Source organism: Cupressus sempervirens, chromosome 1 (genome assembly GCF_028749045.1).
Source record: "Cupressus sempervirens isolate cs-2001-9-10 chromosome 1, ASM2874904v1, whole genome shotgun sequence".
Classification (NCBI taxonomy): Eukaryota; Viridiplantae; Streptophyta; class Pinopsida; order Cupressales; family Cupressaceae; genus Cupressus; species Cupressus sempervirens.
The window spans coordinates 818,092,267-818,106,213 of NC_143118.1; the positions used below are offsets into that span (position 1 = coordinate 818,092,267).

Here is a 13,947-nt window from a genome sequence, read left to right on the forward strand (position 1 = left end):
AAATTCCTAAACCTTAAAGAATTTATGAAAAGTGTATAGTACTTTCCTGATCAATCATCATATATCAACAATCTCCCACTTGGAGACTAGTCTTGTAGCAACACCACTGCTCTATAAGGCTCCCACTAGATCGAACCACCCTAGACTCAATTATTCATTTATTTTGTTCAGCCTAGAAGACAAACCGAAGTTGAAGAGGATTTCAACTTCTCCTTTGTCACGACCTTAGCAAACATATCTATTATACTATCATCTATATGTACCTTATCCAACATTAATTATCTATCATCCAAAACTAACTGAATGAAATGATACCACAATTGCATGTCATCATTGAATGTAGAGTGAAATTCTTGGCAAGATGAATGAAACTTTGACAGAGAATTATCCCTCTGCGGTGTTCCAATTCTTCCATGAAGAATTGAATCCATATCATCTCCTTGGTTGCCTATGTAGCAGAAACATATTATGCCTCTGTAGTGGACAAATTATTCACCTTTTGTAACCGAGATATCCAACTCACTATTGTCCCATCAATTGTAAATGTATAACCTATAAGTACCCCATTTAGTATCAAGATCCCCTACCAAATCTAATTCACTAATAATAATATATAACTTTTGGTTGCTTTAGGATCATGTCCCTAGCTTTTAATCACGGCCATTGATTTAATTTATAATCTAATGGCGAGTAGTGTTTCCCATTGGTTAACCTTCAGCCTCAGAGCTTTATTATCCATATATCCCAATATTGTAGGTATATCATTGAAGACTTAGACTAACGATCAGCATTAAATTTTGTGGACCAAATACTCTACAAAGTTTCAATGCCCATGGGCCCCAAAATGGAACTCAAACAAAAATGATCAAGTGGTAAAGAAAATTTACAGGTCAACTAAAATATTCAATGTTTAGTTTAGTAGTATTTAATAGAAATTAATAGTATTTTTTCCCAAAAAGATGAAGTGATCAAGTGCCTTGGAGCTATTACTTGATATTCTGAATCATTGACATTACTAACATTTTGTTTTCCACCCAAGAATGTGATCAAGTGCCCTGAATTTCAAGTTCTTCTATTCAAACTCTTAGGTGAATGGGCAAAACAAATAGAGAGGAGTGTTCAATTATCACTCTAAGATCACTCAAAATTGACACAATGTGAGATTGCTTTGACACCAATGATCTAAAACCCAGGTGTAAAGCTCATTGGACAACCCAATCGAAAAGATCCAACCAGTTACGTATGTGGAAAGTGAGTTACAGTGAGCATTCAAGATAATGGAATTAATACTGAAACAACAAAACAAATACCAGTTTTAAGCAACAACATTTAAATGATAACAACAAACTTGTATTATGCACAGTTCTGTATATGATCTGTGAGATTGCCCATTTGGCTGTAGTTGTCATTCTCAGTTGAAAGTCAACCCACAGTAAATAGTTTTACACATTTATACAAAAGATGGGAAAAGGAGCTGGGTACAAAGGAAAAGGATCACAGTAAAGACAAAATGATTACACATTCTGATGATATTGTCACAACCATCAATACACACCAAAACATGGGGTAATTTAGGCCTAGATTCATTATTTACGGTTTCAAATGTACCCTCGCAAAAATTCATTTTCATACAAAAATTTATGCAGCTTCTAAGATAATCAAAGTCTCACTTATGATTACATTCATTTTATTGTAAGAAAATTTTAGAGTGACACACAGCTAAATTGAATATATTTTAACCATTAAAATCATTAAAATTTGAGATTTTCTGATATTTTACTTTGAATTGTAGAAATGAATGTCAAAAACTCTTAACTATTGCTATAAAATTCGATACATCTTTAAAAAAAATGAAAACCTAAATTGAACTCGTTTCTTTGAAATGACAAAATCATTGTTCAAAAACTTGAACACCCATTCATCGTATGATCCAGCAAAAAGAAACCCACCTGCCACATAATTTTCCAAATTTTCAACTACAAGAATGATAGGGAAAATTGACATTTGTTAAAATATATGAATCGGTAAAACCATACCTCAACCAAAGGTGAAACCACCTTGAGGGGCTTGTGCTCTATTTGTACCAAAACTAAAAGCCAGTTGGCCATCAGTACCAGGAGGAGCTATGTTTTGCTCATCCACATCTTCTTGCCAATAGGTTTCAAGGATCTTCACAGCTTTCTCATAGATGTCCTCATTATCGTGATTTTGCAAGTTCTCAATCTTTTCAATTCCTTCAGCATCATCAATATACTGAGCGAAAATATTTATATCAGTTTTTCCTAGATCTTTTTCAGCCTCTCCTACTTTCAGGATGTTCTCAAGGCCCTCAAGGCAAACTGATACAACTTTTGAGTCTCTGCAGTCTAACAAGTCACATAGTGGCTTAATACATCCCTGATTCACCAAATACCTGCCAGATTAAACACATCAGTCTTCTAGGTTCAGACTTGCAAAACTAGATTTTTTTGTGGCTTAATGCTGCTCTCAAAACCACAAAAACTACATCTTTTAAATAAATAAAAATGTGAACAAGAAAACAATTTAGTTGTGCTGCATATTACAGTTCACATAATGTAATGAATCTTATCTTAAGAAAACATGGCAGAGGGATGCCAAAAGATACATGAAAATATTGCACGTAACATACCATTTTTCAGACAGTGCAGGAAGATAACATGTTCTAGAATTGTTTTTGATAAGGGGCTATCCATTTATTGATAGGGATATGGCTAAGAGGCTAACTCAATAATAAGTGCAACACTCTCTTATTCTATTATTTATCCGAATACATTCAGTCATTGTAAGCACTATTCTTTGTGTTTCATACAAGCTGGTTTGGGTCCAGAATAGGATAGCTGTACCATTCAAATTCAGCAACTGTGATCTATCATTTTGTTCAGAGTTATTTCACCTTGTGCTAAATTTCAGGTTCTTGCTGAATTCTTTCAAAAATGAAAAAATCTGAATTTCTCTATACAATATCTGCAAACATCAAAATTATACAATAAGTCTAAGAGACTTAGGGCATTTTTCATCCGATCATATAGTGCTTAACACTGATGAGGGGCAGGATTATAAAATTATATTTTAAGTAAACAATGCAAATCAGGCTAGGAGGCAGTTCTTTGGCTGAAATTTGAGTAGGCTCCTAAAAAACCTGCTACACCTGTAACATGCATTTAAGAGTAAAAGGTGTCTGGTGCTAGTTAAAGTGACCTTGAGGTCACATTTGAGTAGGCTCCTAATTAACCTGCTACACCTGTAACATGCATTTAAAAGTAAAAGGTTTCTGGTGCTAGTTAAAGCAACCTTGACGCCACATTTGTAGCAGGAACGTCATCCAAATTTGTAGCAAGAGCTTTATCCAGAGGGGATTCATCATCATCCTATAGTGCAATGTCAGAGGAAGAATCAGAAGCTAAGCTAGGACAATCAAATGTCCATCGCTAGCATCCTTCCACCAACTAGCAATGCCCTTACACTGCAAGAGAAAAGAATCTATTGCTAGATGACCAGTAGTCCTCATAATCCCAATTGCTTCTCCTACCCATGAGAACCACACATCTCCAGGGGGAGGTGTGGATATATCAATGTCTTCTAAAAAGCATGCAAAGGTAGAGAGACACATGGAGGTTGTGATATTATCCTCGTTTAGAAAATAACCAAGAGTTGTTAGTGGCATCAAAATAAGAATTTTCCTAGAAACAAAGGGAAATGAAGGGAAGTCAAAATCACGCTTGATGTGCATTCAGCGGTTTAGTTAGAGGATCAAAGGAGACTACTTGTTGTGGCTTCACAATAAACGACTCATTTTTGACTTCACAAATGGGGACCCCCTTCTTTTTGTTTTTCGGCCTTTTATCTTCTTCTCTCTTGATATGTCAGATAATGGCCACTTCTGTGTGACCTCGATAGTTGAGACAACATTGGGAGATAGTTGGTAGGTCTCTAGGTCAGTGGCTTTGTTTTCACTTTTTGTTTTCTGAGTTTTCCTCGTAGATTTAAGTGTTTTTCGCTCTTGCAGAGTGAGAAATCTAAGTGTTTGCACAGCTGCACACATGCGCAGCTGCATGAATATGGGGCACAAACCCCCAGGCTGATGTCATCCCATCTGGGGCCATATAAGGACTCCACTTCTTCATTTTCTCCCATTGTGTTTTTGTCATCCGTGCTTTTTGGCTCCTTCAGTTTGATTTTGTTGCGCCTTTGTGCTTTTTTGATCTTCTTCATCTAGTGGATCTATGTTCCCTCCATTTTCGGGGATGTCCTCTTCTTGGTTTGAAAAACCATATTCATTCTACTTTATCTTCAGATGATTTTTTGGCTTACATTTCTCAACTACGTCAAGATGGGGCCACATCTTTAGGATATACAATCATCACAACTATTGAAAATGTTATATGTATAAAATAGACAATTGAATTAAAAAGTGATCATTCAGTACAAGAAAAATTCTCTCCATTTGAATCCAATGTTCTTTACCAAATGGTTTCATTTCTCAATATCACCTAAAAGATTATGAGTTTGATTCATTGTCTTCAGCAGAAAGGTGGGTCTTCCTAGCTCTTCATTCATAGGCCATCTCCCTGTCAGCTGAGTCATCTCTTTCTGACCAAGTGAGATTTTTTTCCACTCTACCTGCTACCGTTATCTAATTGAACTACATATATTTATATATATGCATACACATCCATACATATATATATTATTATTGTTTTTATGGATGAACCAAAATGAATTCAAACCCACCACAACAAAATTTAACAGATTTTGAACCTGACTCTGAATGGGCAACTTAGATTAGTAAAAATCTTATGAAGAGAAACCTCCTAAAGTTTTGTATTACATAATTTTTGTGTTTATGCGAAACATGTAAAGTAGCATTGGAGATTCCCAGCCAGGCAAAGACTTATAAGAAACAATCCTCAAGAAAAACTTCATAAGTTACGTACTTGATTTGTTCGTGAGAACCACCCGAAGTGGCATTGGACATTGCCCATGCTGCCTCTTTCTTGATTTCAAATTCAGCAGTTTCGAGCAATTTCAGAAGAGGAGAAATAATGCTTGCATCAATGACAGCCTGTAGAACAGAAAATATAACAATAAATGAACACTTAAGCTGGAACATATTTTGCACTAAGTACATAAGAGATTTGAACAATTCAGATGGATGACCGACCTGTATCTGATCCTTATTGCCTGCTGTGACGTTTGAAACTGTCCAACATGCTTCCTTAATTATACTCTTTTTATGATGGTTTGTCAGCAGTTGGAAAAGGCATGGAAGTACACGATTTTCAATCATGAACTGAAACATAATGACATTAAAGTATGGTAAGGTAAGATCATCTACCAATAGCAAAAACAAAGTTGATTTGTAACATAATGAACTGGTTAACACATCATATTCAACAACTATAGGCTATCGCTGTACATGAAATGTCAGGAACACAAATCCATTTTTAAAAATCTATTACATACCTACAAATGAAACATGAAGCTAGTCAGAAAAAAAATGTCAAATGAAAGCATTATTTACTTGTACTATGGTTAGATACATTTTATTTTATGGTACAAATCAAAAGCTCCCACTAGATACTTCGGAGAAATTTTATATTTCCCCTTTTACTAATGGACCAACCAATAGCATATGGTTTTCAAAGATATTTTGGATGCCATCTTATGATGGTTGCACTGGCAATGCCATCTTGACATTCTGATAACCAATTATCCTTAACTTCATCCATTGACCTTCCCAGAATTTAGATCCTCTGGACTGCCTAAAGCAATCTCAACCTTCTGTTAACCACAAATATCCTCTGATCTCTACAAGGTCATTTAGCCACCATGTCCATAAGATTTTCTGCTTGTTTGCCTCTAGTTTTAATTGAGCTTCTCTGAAAAGTGCATTTGATTTCAATTTACATGGATAATAGCTATCATGTGTACTCCTCAGTCTTCTCTAAATCAACACATAAAACATAATGAACTGGTTAACACATCATATTCAACAACTATAGGCTATCGCTGTACATGAAATGTTAGGAACACAAATCCATTTTTAAAAATCTATTACATATCTACAAATGAAACATGAAGCTAGTCAGAAAAAAAATGTCAAATGAAAGCATTATTTACTTGTACTATGGTTAGATACATTTTATTTTATGGTACAAATCAAAAGCTCCCACTAGATACTTCGGAGAAATTTTATATTTCCCTTTTTACTAATGGACCAACCAATAGCATATGGTTTTCAAAGATATTTTGGATGCCATCTTGACATTCTGATAACCAATTATCCTTAACTTCATCCACTGACCTTCCTAGAATTTAGATCCTCTGGACTGCCTATGCAATCTCAACCTTCTGTTAACCACAAATATCCTATGATCTCTACAAGGTCATTTAGCCACCATGTCCATAAGATTTTCTGCTTGTTTGCCTCTAGTTTTAATTGAGCTTCTCTGAAAAGTGCCTTTGATTTCAATTTACATGGATAATAGCTATCATGTGTACTTCTCAGTCTTCTCTAAATCAACACATAAAACAGGACACAGATAACACACTAAAAATAACTGATCTCACGAGTTGGGAAGCTAAAAATGCTTGTATAACACAATGACAACATACAAGGAAGTTAATTATCAATGAAAACAAATTATCCCACCAATTGTCATTCTAAATAGATTTCCATAATGCAGTAATATAAAATGAATACCAATATCATATTTCATCATCCCATATGTACTGCATCATCTATAAAAGATAGGGATAATAAATTTAAGGGCTATTCACAATTATTTAAAGAATTGTGACATCTGAAGTGTGGTAGGGCCCTAAAGTTAATGTATGGCACGCTACTCCCAAACTAGCATATGCATTGACAGTGGATTCCCTACACAACTGTTCTAGATGCTCATCATAAAGTGCACTGTGTAATGATAGAATTAGAATTAATGGAAGGCTGTCAATGGTCACTACTAGTCAATGTGGGAGCACTTTCTCAAAGCAATCTACTTTGGCTAGCAAATTCATAAATTTCTTCATCCAGTTGCATACCTCAAGAACACGTAAGTTTGCTTTAGACACAATTCTTGGGCAATTAGGAGGATTCCTTAGAAATGATAGGATTATGATTAATGAAAGGCCTGAAATGAACACTATTAGTCACCGTGAGAGCACTTTCTCAAAGCAATCTATTTTGGCTAGTGCATTCACAAATTTCTTCATCCAGCTGCATACCTCAAGAACATGAGTATTCTTTAGATATTATTCTTGGGCAATTAGGAGTATTCCTCAGAAACAAAATTTACTTGAATGCTCATAAACGAAAATTCAGATTCCTAAGGATACAGATCAATATATACCTGTGTTTGTGCATCATCTCCAGTAACAATGTTACCGACTGAGCGAAGAGCCGGAATGAGAACCAGAGGGTTATTGTGCCTATCAAAAAAAGAGAGATCCTGTCAATTCAAAGGTTGAACAAAACTAACATAAAACAAAAGGAAAAAAAAGGGAGAAAATATGCTTGCAATTTCTAGTGCTAAATTTATGAGACAACAAAACTACCACAACTGCCCAATGGAAAACAAGCCATAATAAGCAAAGTACCACATCTCTATATAATATACATCCAAAGGCTCTAGTTAGCATACATAACAATACAAACTATTGTGCCCTGGAAAAAAGCTGGTGACAATTTACTAAATGCTAGAAGATGTGAATCACACTATAAATCTGGACAAACAAGAAAAATTAAGCATAAATAGCAGTCTCCTCAAATAAGAAGATCACAAATAATGTAACTGAAAGTGTCCTCCATGTAGCCAGTGCAAACATTTCAAAGGAACTGCAGACATACAACAGAAGTGCAACAAGCCTATGACAAACACCAGCCTCTATCACAGCTTGAATTTTGTCATTTGTTCCATCTGAGAGGTATGAAAGAGCCCAACATGCATCTGTCAAAACTTCCTCGTCATCTGAGTGAACAAGGCGTTCAAGAGCTGGAAGTGCTGACTTGGTCTGCATTAAAAAAGACAATTATAAGAGATATATGTAGAGAGTAATATACCATAGATTGCGAGCATTGACTTTATCATTTTCTTTTTGAATTTTTAAATTCCAGAAACATTGCCCAAAATTTCACCTGTTCAAAAGGTGCCGGTGGCTTGCCACGGCAAAAATTGGATAGTGTCCAAGTGGCGTTTCTCAGCATTGATAGATTGGTTTTCTCATTCAGTTGGGCCAAGAGTGGCATAAGAGCACCATGACTGAGGACTAGATCTCTAAACTTAGAGTTGTCACCAGCAATGTTTCCCAATGCCCAAACAGCCTGGAACAATATTAGAAAGCCAAAGATAAAAACATATAGAAGAATGGTAAACAGATGAAAATGTTGTGTCAAAAGCACAGTAACAAGGAAAATGTTAAAAGATCAACCTGCTCTCTAACATCATCATTTGGGGAGTTAAGAAGCTGCACAAAGTGTGGCACTGCACCATGATCAATCACAACTCTTGTGTGTTCTGAGGTTCCTGATGCAATGTTTGTCAAAGACCACGCTGCCTCAAACTGTAAAATGGCTAACAAGATTCATTAATATGATTGAGACATTTTTCCCTGTGCCAATCTTATAGAAAGGCAATGAAAATGCACAGAAATTTGACCTGAAGTTGAGGGAAATCAACCCTTGTGAGGAACTCTACAAACCGGGGGACAACTCCAGCATGAACAACTTCCTCAATAGGGGGACACCGTTCTGTTACATGTGTTTGTTAAAATGGTCAACTTTGAGCTTTTTGAAACTAAAGTGTGTGTGTGTGAGAGAAAGAGAGAGCGAGAGAGAGTCTTGTGATCCAACAATTTGTAAAACATGCATACCAATTGAAAGAAGCTTCCTAAACTGAGCAGTTGCTTCCAATTGCAAAGCAAGATCATTTGACATTACTCCTCCCACAAGTGCAGGAAGACTCTCCAACTGTAAAATTCCAACAAAGCAAAAACAATAAGCAAATCTCTAATAAAGAATTATCAATGCCTTGCGTACAAGTTAAAAAGGGTGTTAAATTCTATTGATTCTATTAAATGACATCTGCTCATGATTTTACAGTTTCACTAAATCAAAAGAAACTTAACAGAGCGCACCCTTGCAAAAATATATAAAATAAGGTAAATTGATTTACTTACATTGGATATTGTAAATATTGTCTGGTGAGTTCACATCTAACAACTATTTCTTCTTCCTACCTTCCCACATAGAGTATTTACAGAGATAGAAATCATTCAATTTTCAAAATTAGAAGAATTCAAAAGTCAAAAAATATGCTTACATACTTGGCTACTTGTTATTGCAAATTAAGACCAGCACATGCTGCACAAAAATGAATTCCACACAAGAACTCAATAATTTATCCTTGATACCCTCAAAGAGATTAAAACCCAGCTTATGACAGTGACAAATAACTACCAGCTAATTTTATGTAGATAAGTACCAAATAATTGAGTTGCTTATATGGAAACTATCTCTTGCTCCTTTGATGGTAATTACTAATGTCTCAACCTCTTCAACCAACAACGAATAGATGAATCCTGCTGCCTTTGATCAATACAAATGTTATCTAATCCTCCCATGTGTAAAGGATTACTTTCTCATTCTATTTACATTGTTAGTGATGCTATAGAGTGTTTCCCTAAGCCCAAGGAGACACCTTACGGGAAACTGGAATTCTGTTTGTCACAGTTGGGGTCACTTCAGCTGCCATGGATTCAACCCAAATCAATTATGTGGGGGTGGAATCAACCCCACAGGAGCATGTGTCCTCGAAATCAGGAATCGAGCCCATACCTGTCCTCCAAATTAGGAATCAGCCCCAAAGAGCATATATGTCCTCAAAATCAGGAATCAAGCCCATGGGAGTACATCTGTCCTAAAAATAAGGAACCAACCTGATAGGAGCATATGGATTGTTATTTACATTGATCTTTCTACAGATTCCCTTTACAGTTTACTGTTCACAAAATTTCATGTTACATATGTTTTTTTATTATTGTTTACTCATTGCTTCACTCCAATGTTCTCCAATCCTTGAAGCCCTTGTAGATAATAGTGTTGCTCTCATCATTAAGCACTATCACATGATGATATGAAAGAGTCTAATGCGGTTGCTTGATGATGCAAGGTCAATAACAATACGATAGCAATGATAGGATATACAGAAATATTCAAATGGTGGTTGGATGTAGGCAGAAATATTCAAATGGTGGTTGTTAGGCCAAATAAGAGGGAAAATTCATGTTATATATATGATGAATTTTCTAAACCAAGATTCAAATTCTTATTGGGATGTTATTGGTGAGTATTCACCATAGTGATCTCACTGATTCATAGCTCAAATCAAATAATGTTTACCATAAATTCTTAAAAGATATTAATACAATTGTTATTTATCTATTCAATTAATTAAAGCAACTATGATTAATGTAAATATTTGTTCCAATTATCCTTCCACCTTTCTTTGCTATTTGGTAGTATTGATTTTTGTTATTTAGTTTGATTATTTCTATTTGTTCATTACATTTTATTTCTACATTTTCAATATGTTTTACCTTTTTTATTAACTTTTAATTTATTTTATTTCTAGCTTCAAATATTACATTAGCCTTCTATTTTTCTCTCTTTTGCCTTTTTTCCTTCATTCTTGTCCTATCATTCCAAATCATACCAACTCCCCCGCCTCGCTCTGGACTGTTAAATACAATCCAAAACGTTGGTTCACATGGGTATACATGAAGAATAACGACACATTTAGTGTTGAAAATGGATGGAATAATCTTACATCCCTGGGTGCAGTGTCATTCAATGAAGAACACGTGGTGCAGGCTCAATGGTCACCATCTCTGGGTGGAATTTGTGAGTAAGTTCAAATTAAGAGATACCCTCTTCTCTCTCAATTATAACATATAAGTGAGATTCTGCCCAAAAAGCCCAATTTACCAATAAAAAGTGACGAATTTAAAAATTAAGTATTGTTGATTGAATGGCATCCTTCCTTCGGGAGACACTTCCCATTGAAAATTTTCCTTACAGGAGTTACCATGTAATTTAGGTCAAATTGTTTTTTCAAACGAAAAATTCAAATTTCTCATTTGAGGTGCCTGTGCCACTGATATTATTTTACCGACAATTTAAAATTTACGCATTTCAGAAGCAACTGCATGCAATCCATACAAATACCTATGGAAACTAAACCTTAGGTCAGATTTTGCAAAACTAAAATATATATTCTACTCACATTCTTCGCGAGATCAATCTGCGGCACAGCCTGAGCCAATTGCATTCCTTCTCTTCTCTTTTTTTGGAGATTGTCTTCCTTCTTACTTTTCCTGATCTCAAGGAGATTGTCTTCTCTCTTTCGCCGAGCTTCGTCTGCATCGACACCTACCTTGTAAGATTTCTTCCTCACCTCTGCCCGCGAATTGGGTCTTAGAGACATTGTAAAATATGGATGATGTGACCAAAAACTCTTCAAGGAAAAATCGATTCGCCGAGATTTCTGAGCACTGAAGATTTGTAACGAATATGGGAATAAGTGAACGAAGAACCGAAATAAAATCCTCAAAAGGGGTTTAGTTTAGCAGAGGTCAGAGGTCTGAGAGAAAGTTGGAACAGATTAGCGTGAGGAGCTTGTAAAATATGCAACTAAAACTACTGAATTTGCGTTAAATCACAGAGGTTTTGATTTTCTGTCGGCTGCCAGAGATTGTAATATATAAATTTGTGTTCCTGTCAGTTGATGTAACGTTTTAAGGGTTTGCAAACCTTTGAGCGGGACTTCTCCCAGTTGAAGCGGTTTTTCCATTTTAAAAATGAACGGTGATATTAAGAGAGGAAGATAAAGTAATTTGGACTTAATGATGTTTTTTAGAAATTTAATTTGACTCCTTAGTTTTTGGACACATATTTTGTGAGAAGTGATTCAAATGTAATATTTATTATATGTAGGTTATCTTCATAGGGATGAAATATCAATGAAATATCATGTTTTTTTAGAAAGTCATTTGTTCTAATGTTAATATGGTTTAAGTGAATTTAATCATTGAGTTTTCATTAATATTATTAGATTTTTACAATATATATTGAGAATTGTCTTGATAATCTTTAGGACTAGATTGTGTAGGAAATTTTAAACATCAATAATTGGACTCACCCCTTTTCATTCATAATCATTGTGGAAAATGTGGAAAATGTTCAAAGGAGATTTCCACCACTTTTCATCTTGACGATGAATCACATGTGATTTGATGTTAAAATGAGATGTTAAGTGAGTCACTTATGCTTGTGAGAGATGGGTTCTTGAAAACCACTGTTCATGAAGGTTGGGTCATTAAAGATTGATTCAAAATTGAACAAATGAATTATGATCAAACATCATATGATTTGATACATTTGCAAAAAAGTCACTCAAATATTAGAAATTTCAAGTACAATCTACTTAATATGATATCATAATTTTTAAACATATAACAATAAACATTGTAGAACCTCCACTTTTTGTAATTTGATTTGGGCTCATTTTGATGAGATTGCTTCTAATCTATATTGTTCAATTTGCATAGCACTAAATAATGTAAAATAAATGCGTAATTGTTGTGTGTAAGAGATATATGCATCACATGGATTAGACATTCTTAGTACCCCTTTGTATTTTGTATGTGACGTTAAGATAAATATCTAATGTGTGTATTTGGGGAGGGTGTATTTTTATTATAAAGTCCATAGTTTAGAGACACGTTGTCTATGTATTTAGCAATCATAAGCAGGATTGTCTCTCTAAAAGTAAGAAAATGATTAGTTACTCTTGTAGTCTTTTATAGTCCTTTGCTTGTTCGTTGAGGTTGAACTCACCATCTCTTGTAACTTTCTTGTTCAGATAAGAAGCATGGATTGGAATGTGTGATTACATAATTCTCATTTATTTGTTCACACAAAGTTCAACCTATTGAACCTTTGGTTTTAGTATTTTCCATTGATGTTGATAGTAATTGGTTGATTATTATTTGTAAATTCAATTGATTACATGAATTTGTTTGAATTTGGTTTTCATTATGATTAATGCATTGCCACATTATAATGTCATCAGCTACTACAAGAGGTTCAAATACCTCCTATCGTTCATAGAAACATTGTTCGTAAACAACAAATGAATTAATGTCAGGAATATGAAATAGTTTTTTAGTGACCATGTTTTTAATGATAACAAAAAATTGATTCTTTTAAAGTAACCAATTAATATAAAAACAAAGTTCATTATTTAATCAAGAACTAATTAATAAGAGATAGACTAATTTAGAAAAATTGTTGGAGACCTACATGTAATGCCTACCCCTCGTTTGATTTTCATGTTGCATTGTCAAACTCTTTTAGGCTGATTTTATATTATGTTTTATGTTTAGTGGTGCTTGGTTACCAAATATGATTGGATGTTATTTCATACTCAGTTAATATATTTGATGAGCTACTTGATACTTAGTTATTTCATGTGTTCATGATTATTTCAATGATGATATATGTAAGTTCATATAGTATTTTCAGTTATTTCACGATGATAGATAGATGGATGATTTATATGCAATTTCTATGATTAGTTACCTCATACTTGCATGTGTATGGTGTACTTGCATGTTTTGCTTTATCATTGATGTTTCTAATGTGGTTGAGAGAGGGAGTCATAGTCACCTGATAGTTAGGATCTACACGATGCACCACTTCCCGTGATTGCCAATTTAGTTTAGATTATGTGTATGTACATGCTCAGATTTTATGCAGATTGTAGGTACTGCGCATCGACTTCCCTAAATTGCCAGGATGAGTGTGCCCTATTGTAGTATCTCAATGGTAAAAGAGGGGAAATAATTCTTGAGTCCAAATCATAACCC

General features: G+C 34.6%; 1 protein-coding gene across 1 annotated transcript; it reads right to left on the bottom strand.

Annotated features, from left to right (window-relative positions):
• Window positions 1–1,720: 1,720 nt before the first annotated feature.
• On the bottom strand, window positions 1,721–11,706 carry LOC149580378 (importin subunit alpha-1-like). The gene is made up of 11 exons (XM_089790500.1): window positions 11,304–11,706; window positions 8,893–8,989; window positions 8,679–8,770; window positions 8,452–8,583; window positions 8,159–8,344; window positions 7,871–8,034; window positions 7,374–7,452; window positions 5,183–5,311; window positions 4,956–5,083; window positions 2,037–2,413; window positions 1,721–1,949 (listed from the first exon to the last, which is right to left on the bottom strand). The coding sequence occupies exons 1-10, from the start codon at window positions 11,502–11,504 to the stop codon at window positions 2,038–2,040; spliced, it is 1,584 nt and encodes a 527-aa protein (XP_089646626.1). The 5' UTR covers window positions 11,505–11,706; the 3' UTR covers window positions 1,721–1,949; window position 2,037.
• Window positions 11,707–13,947: the final 2,241 nt, after the last annotated feature.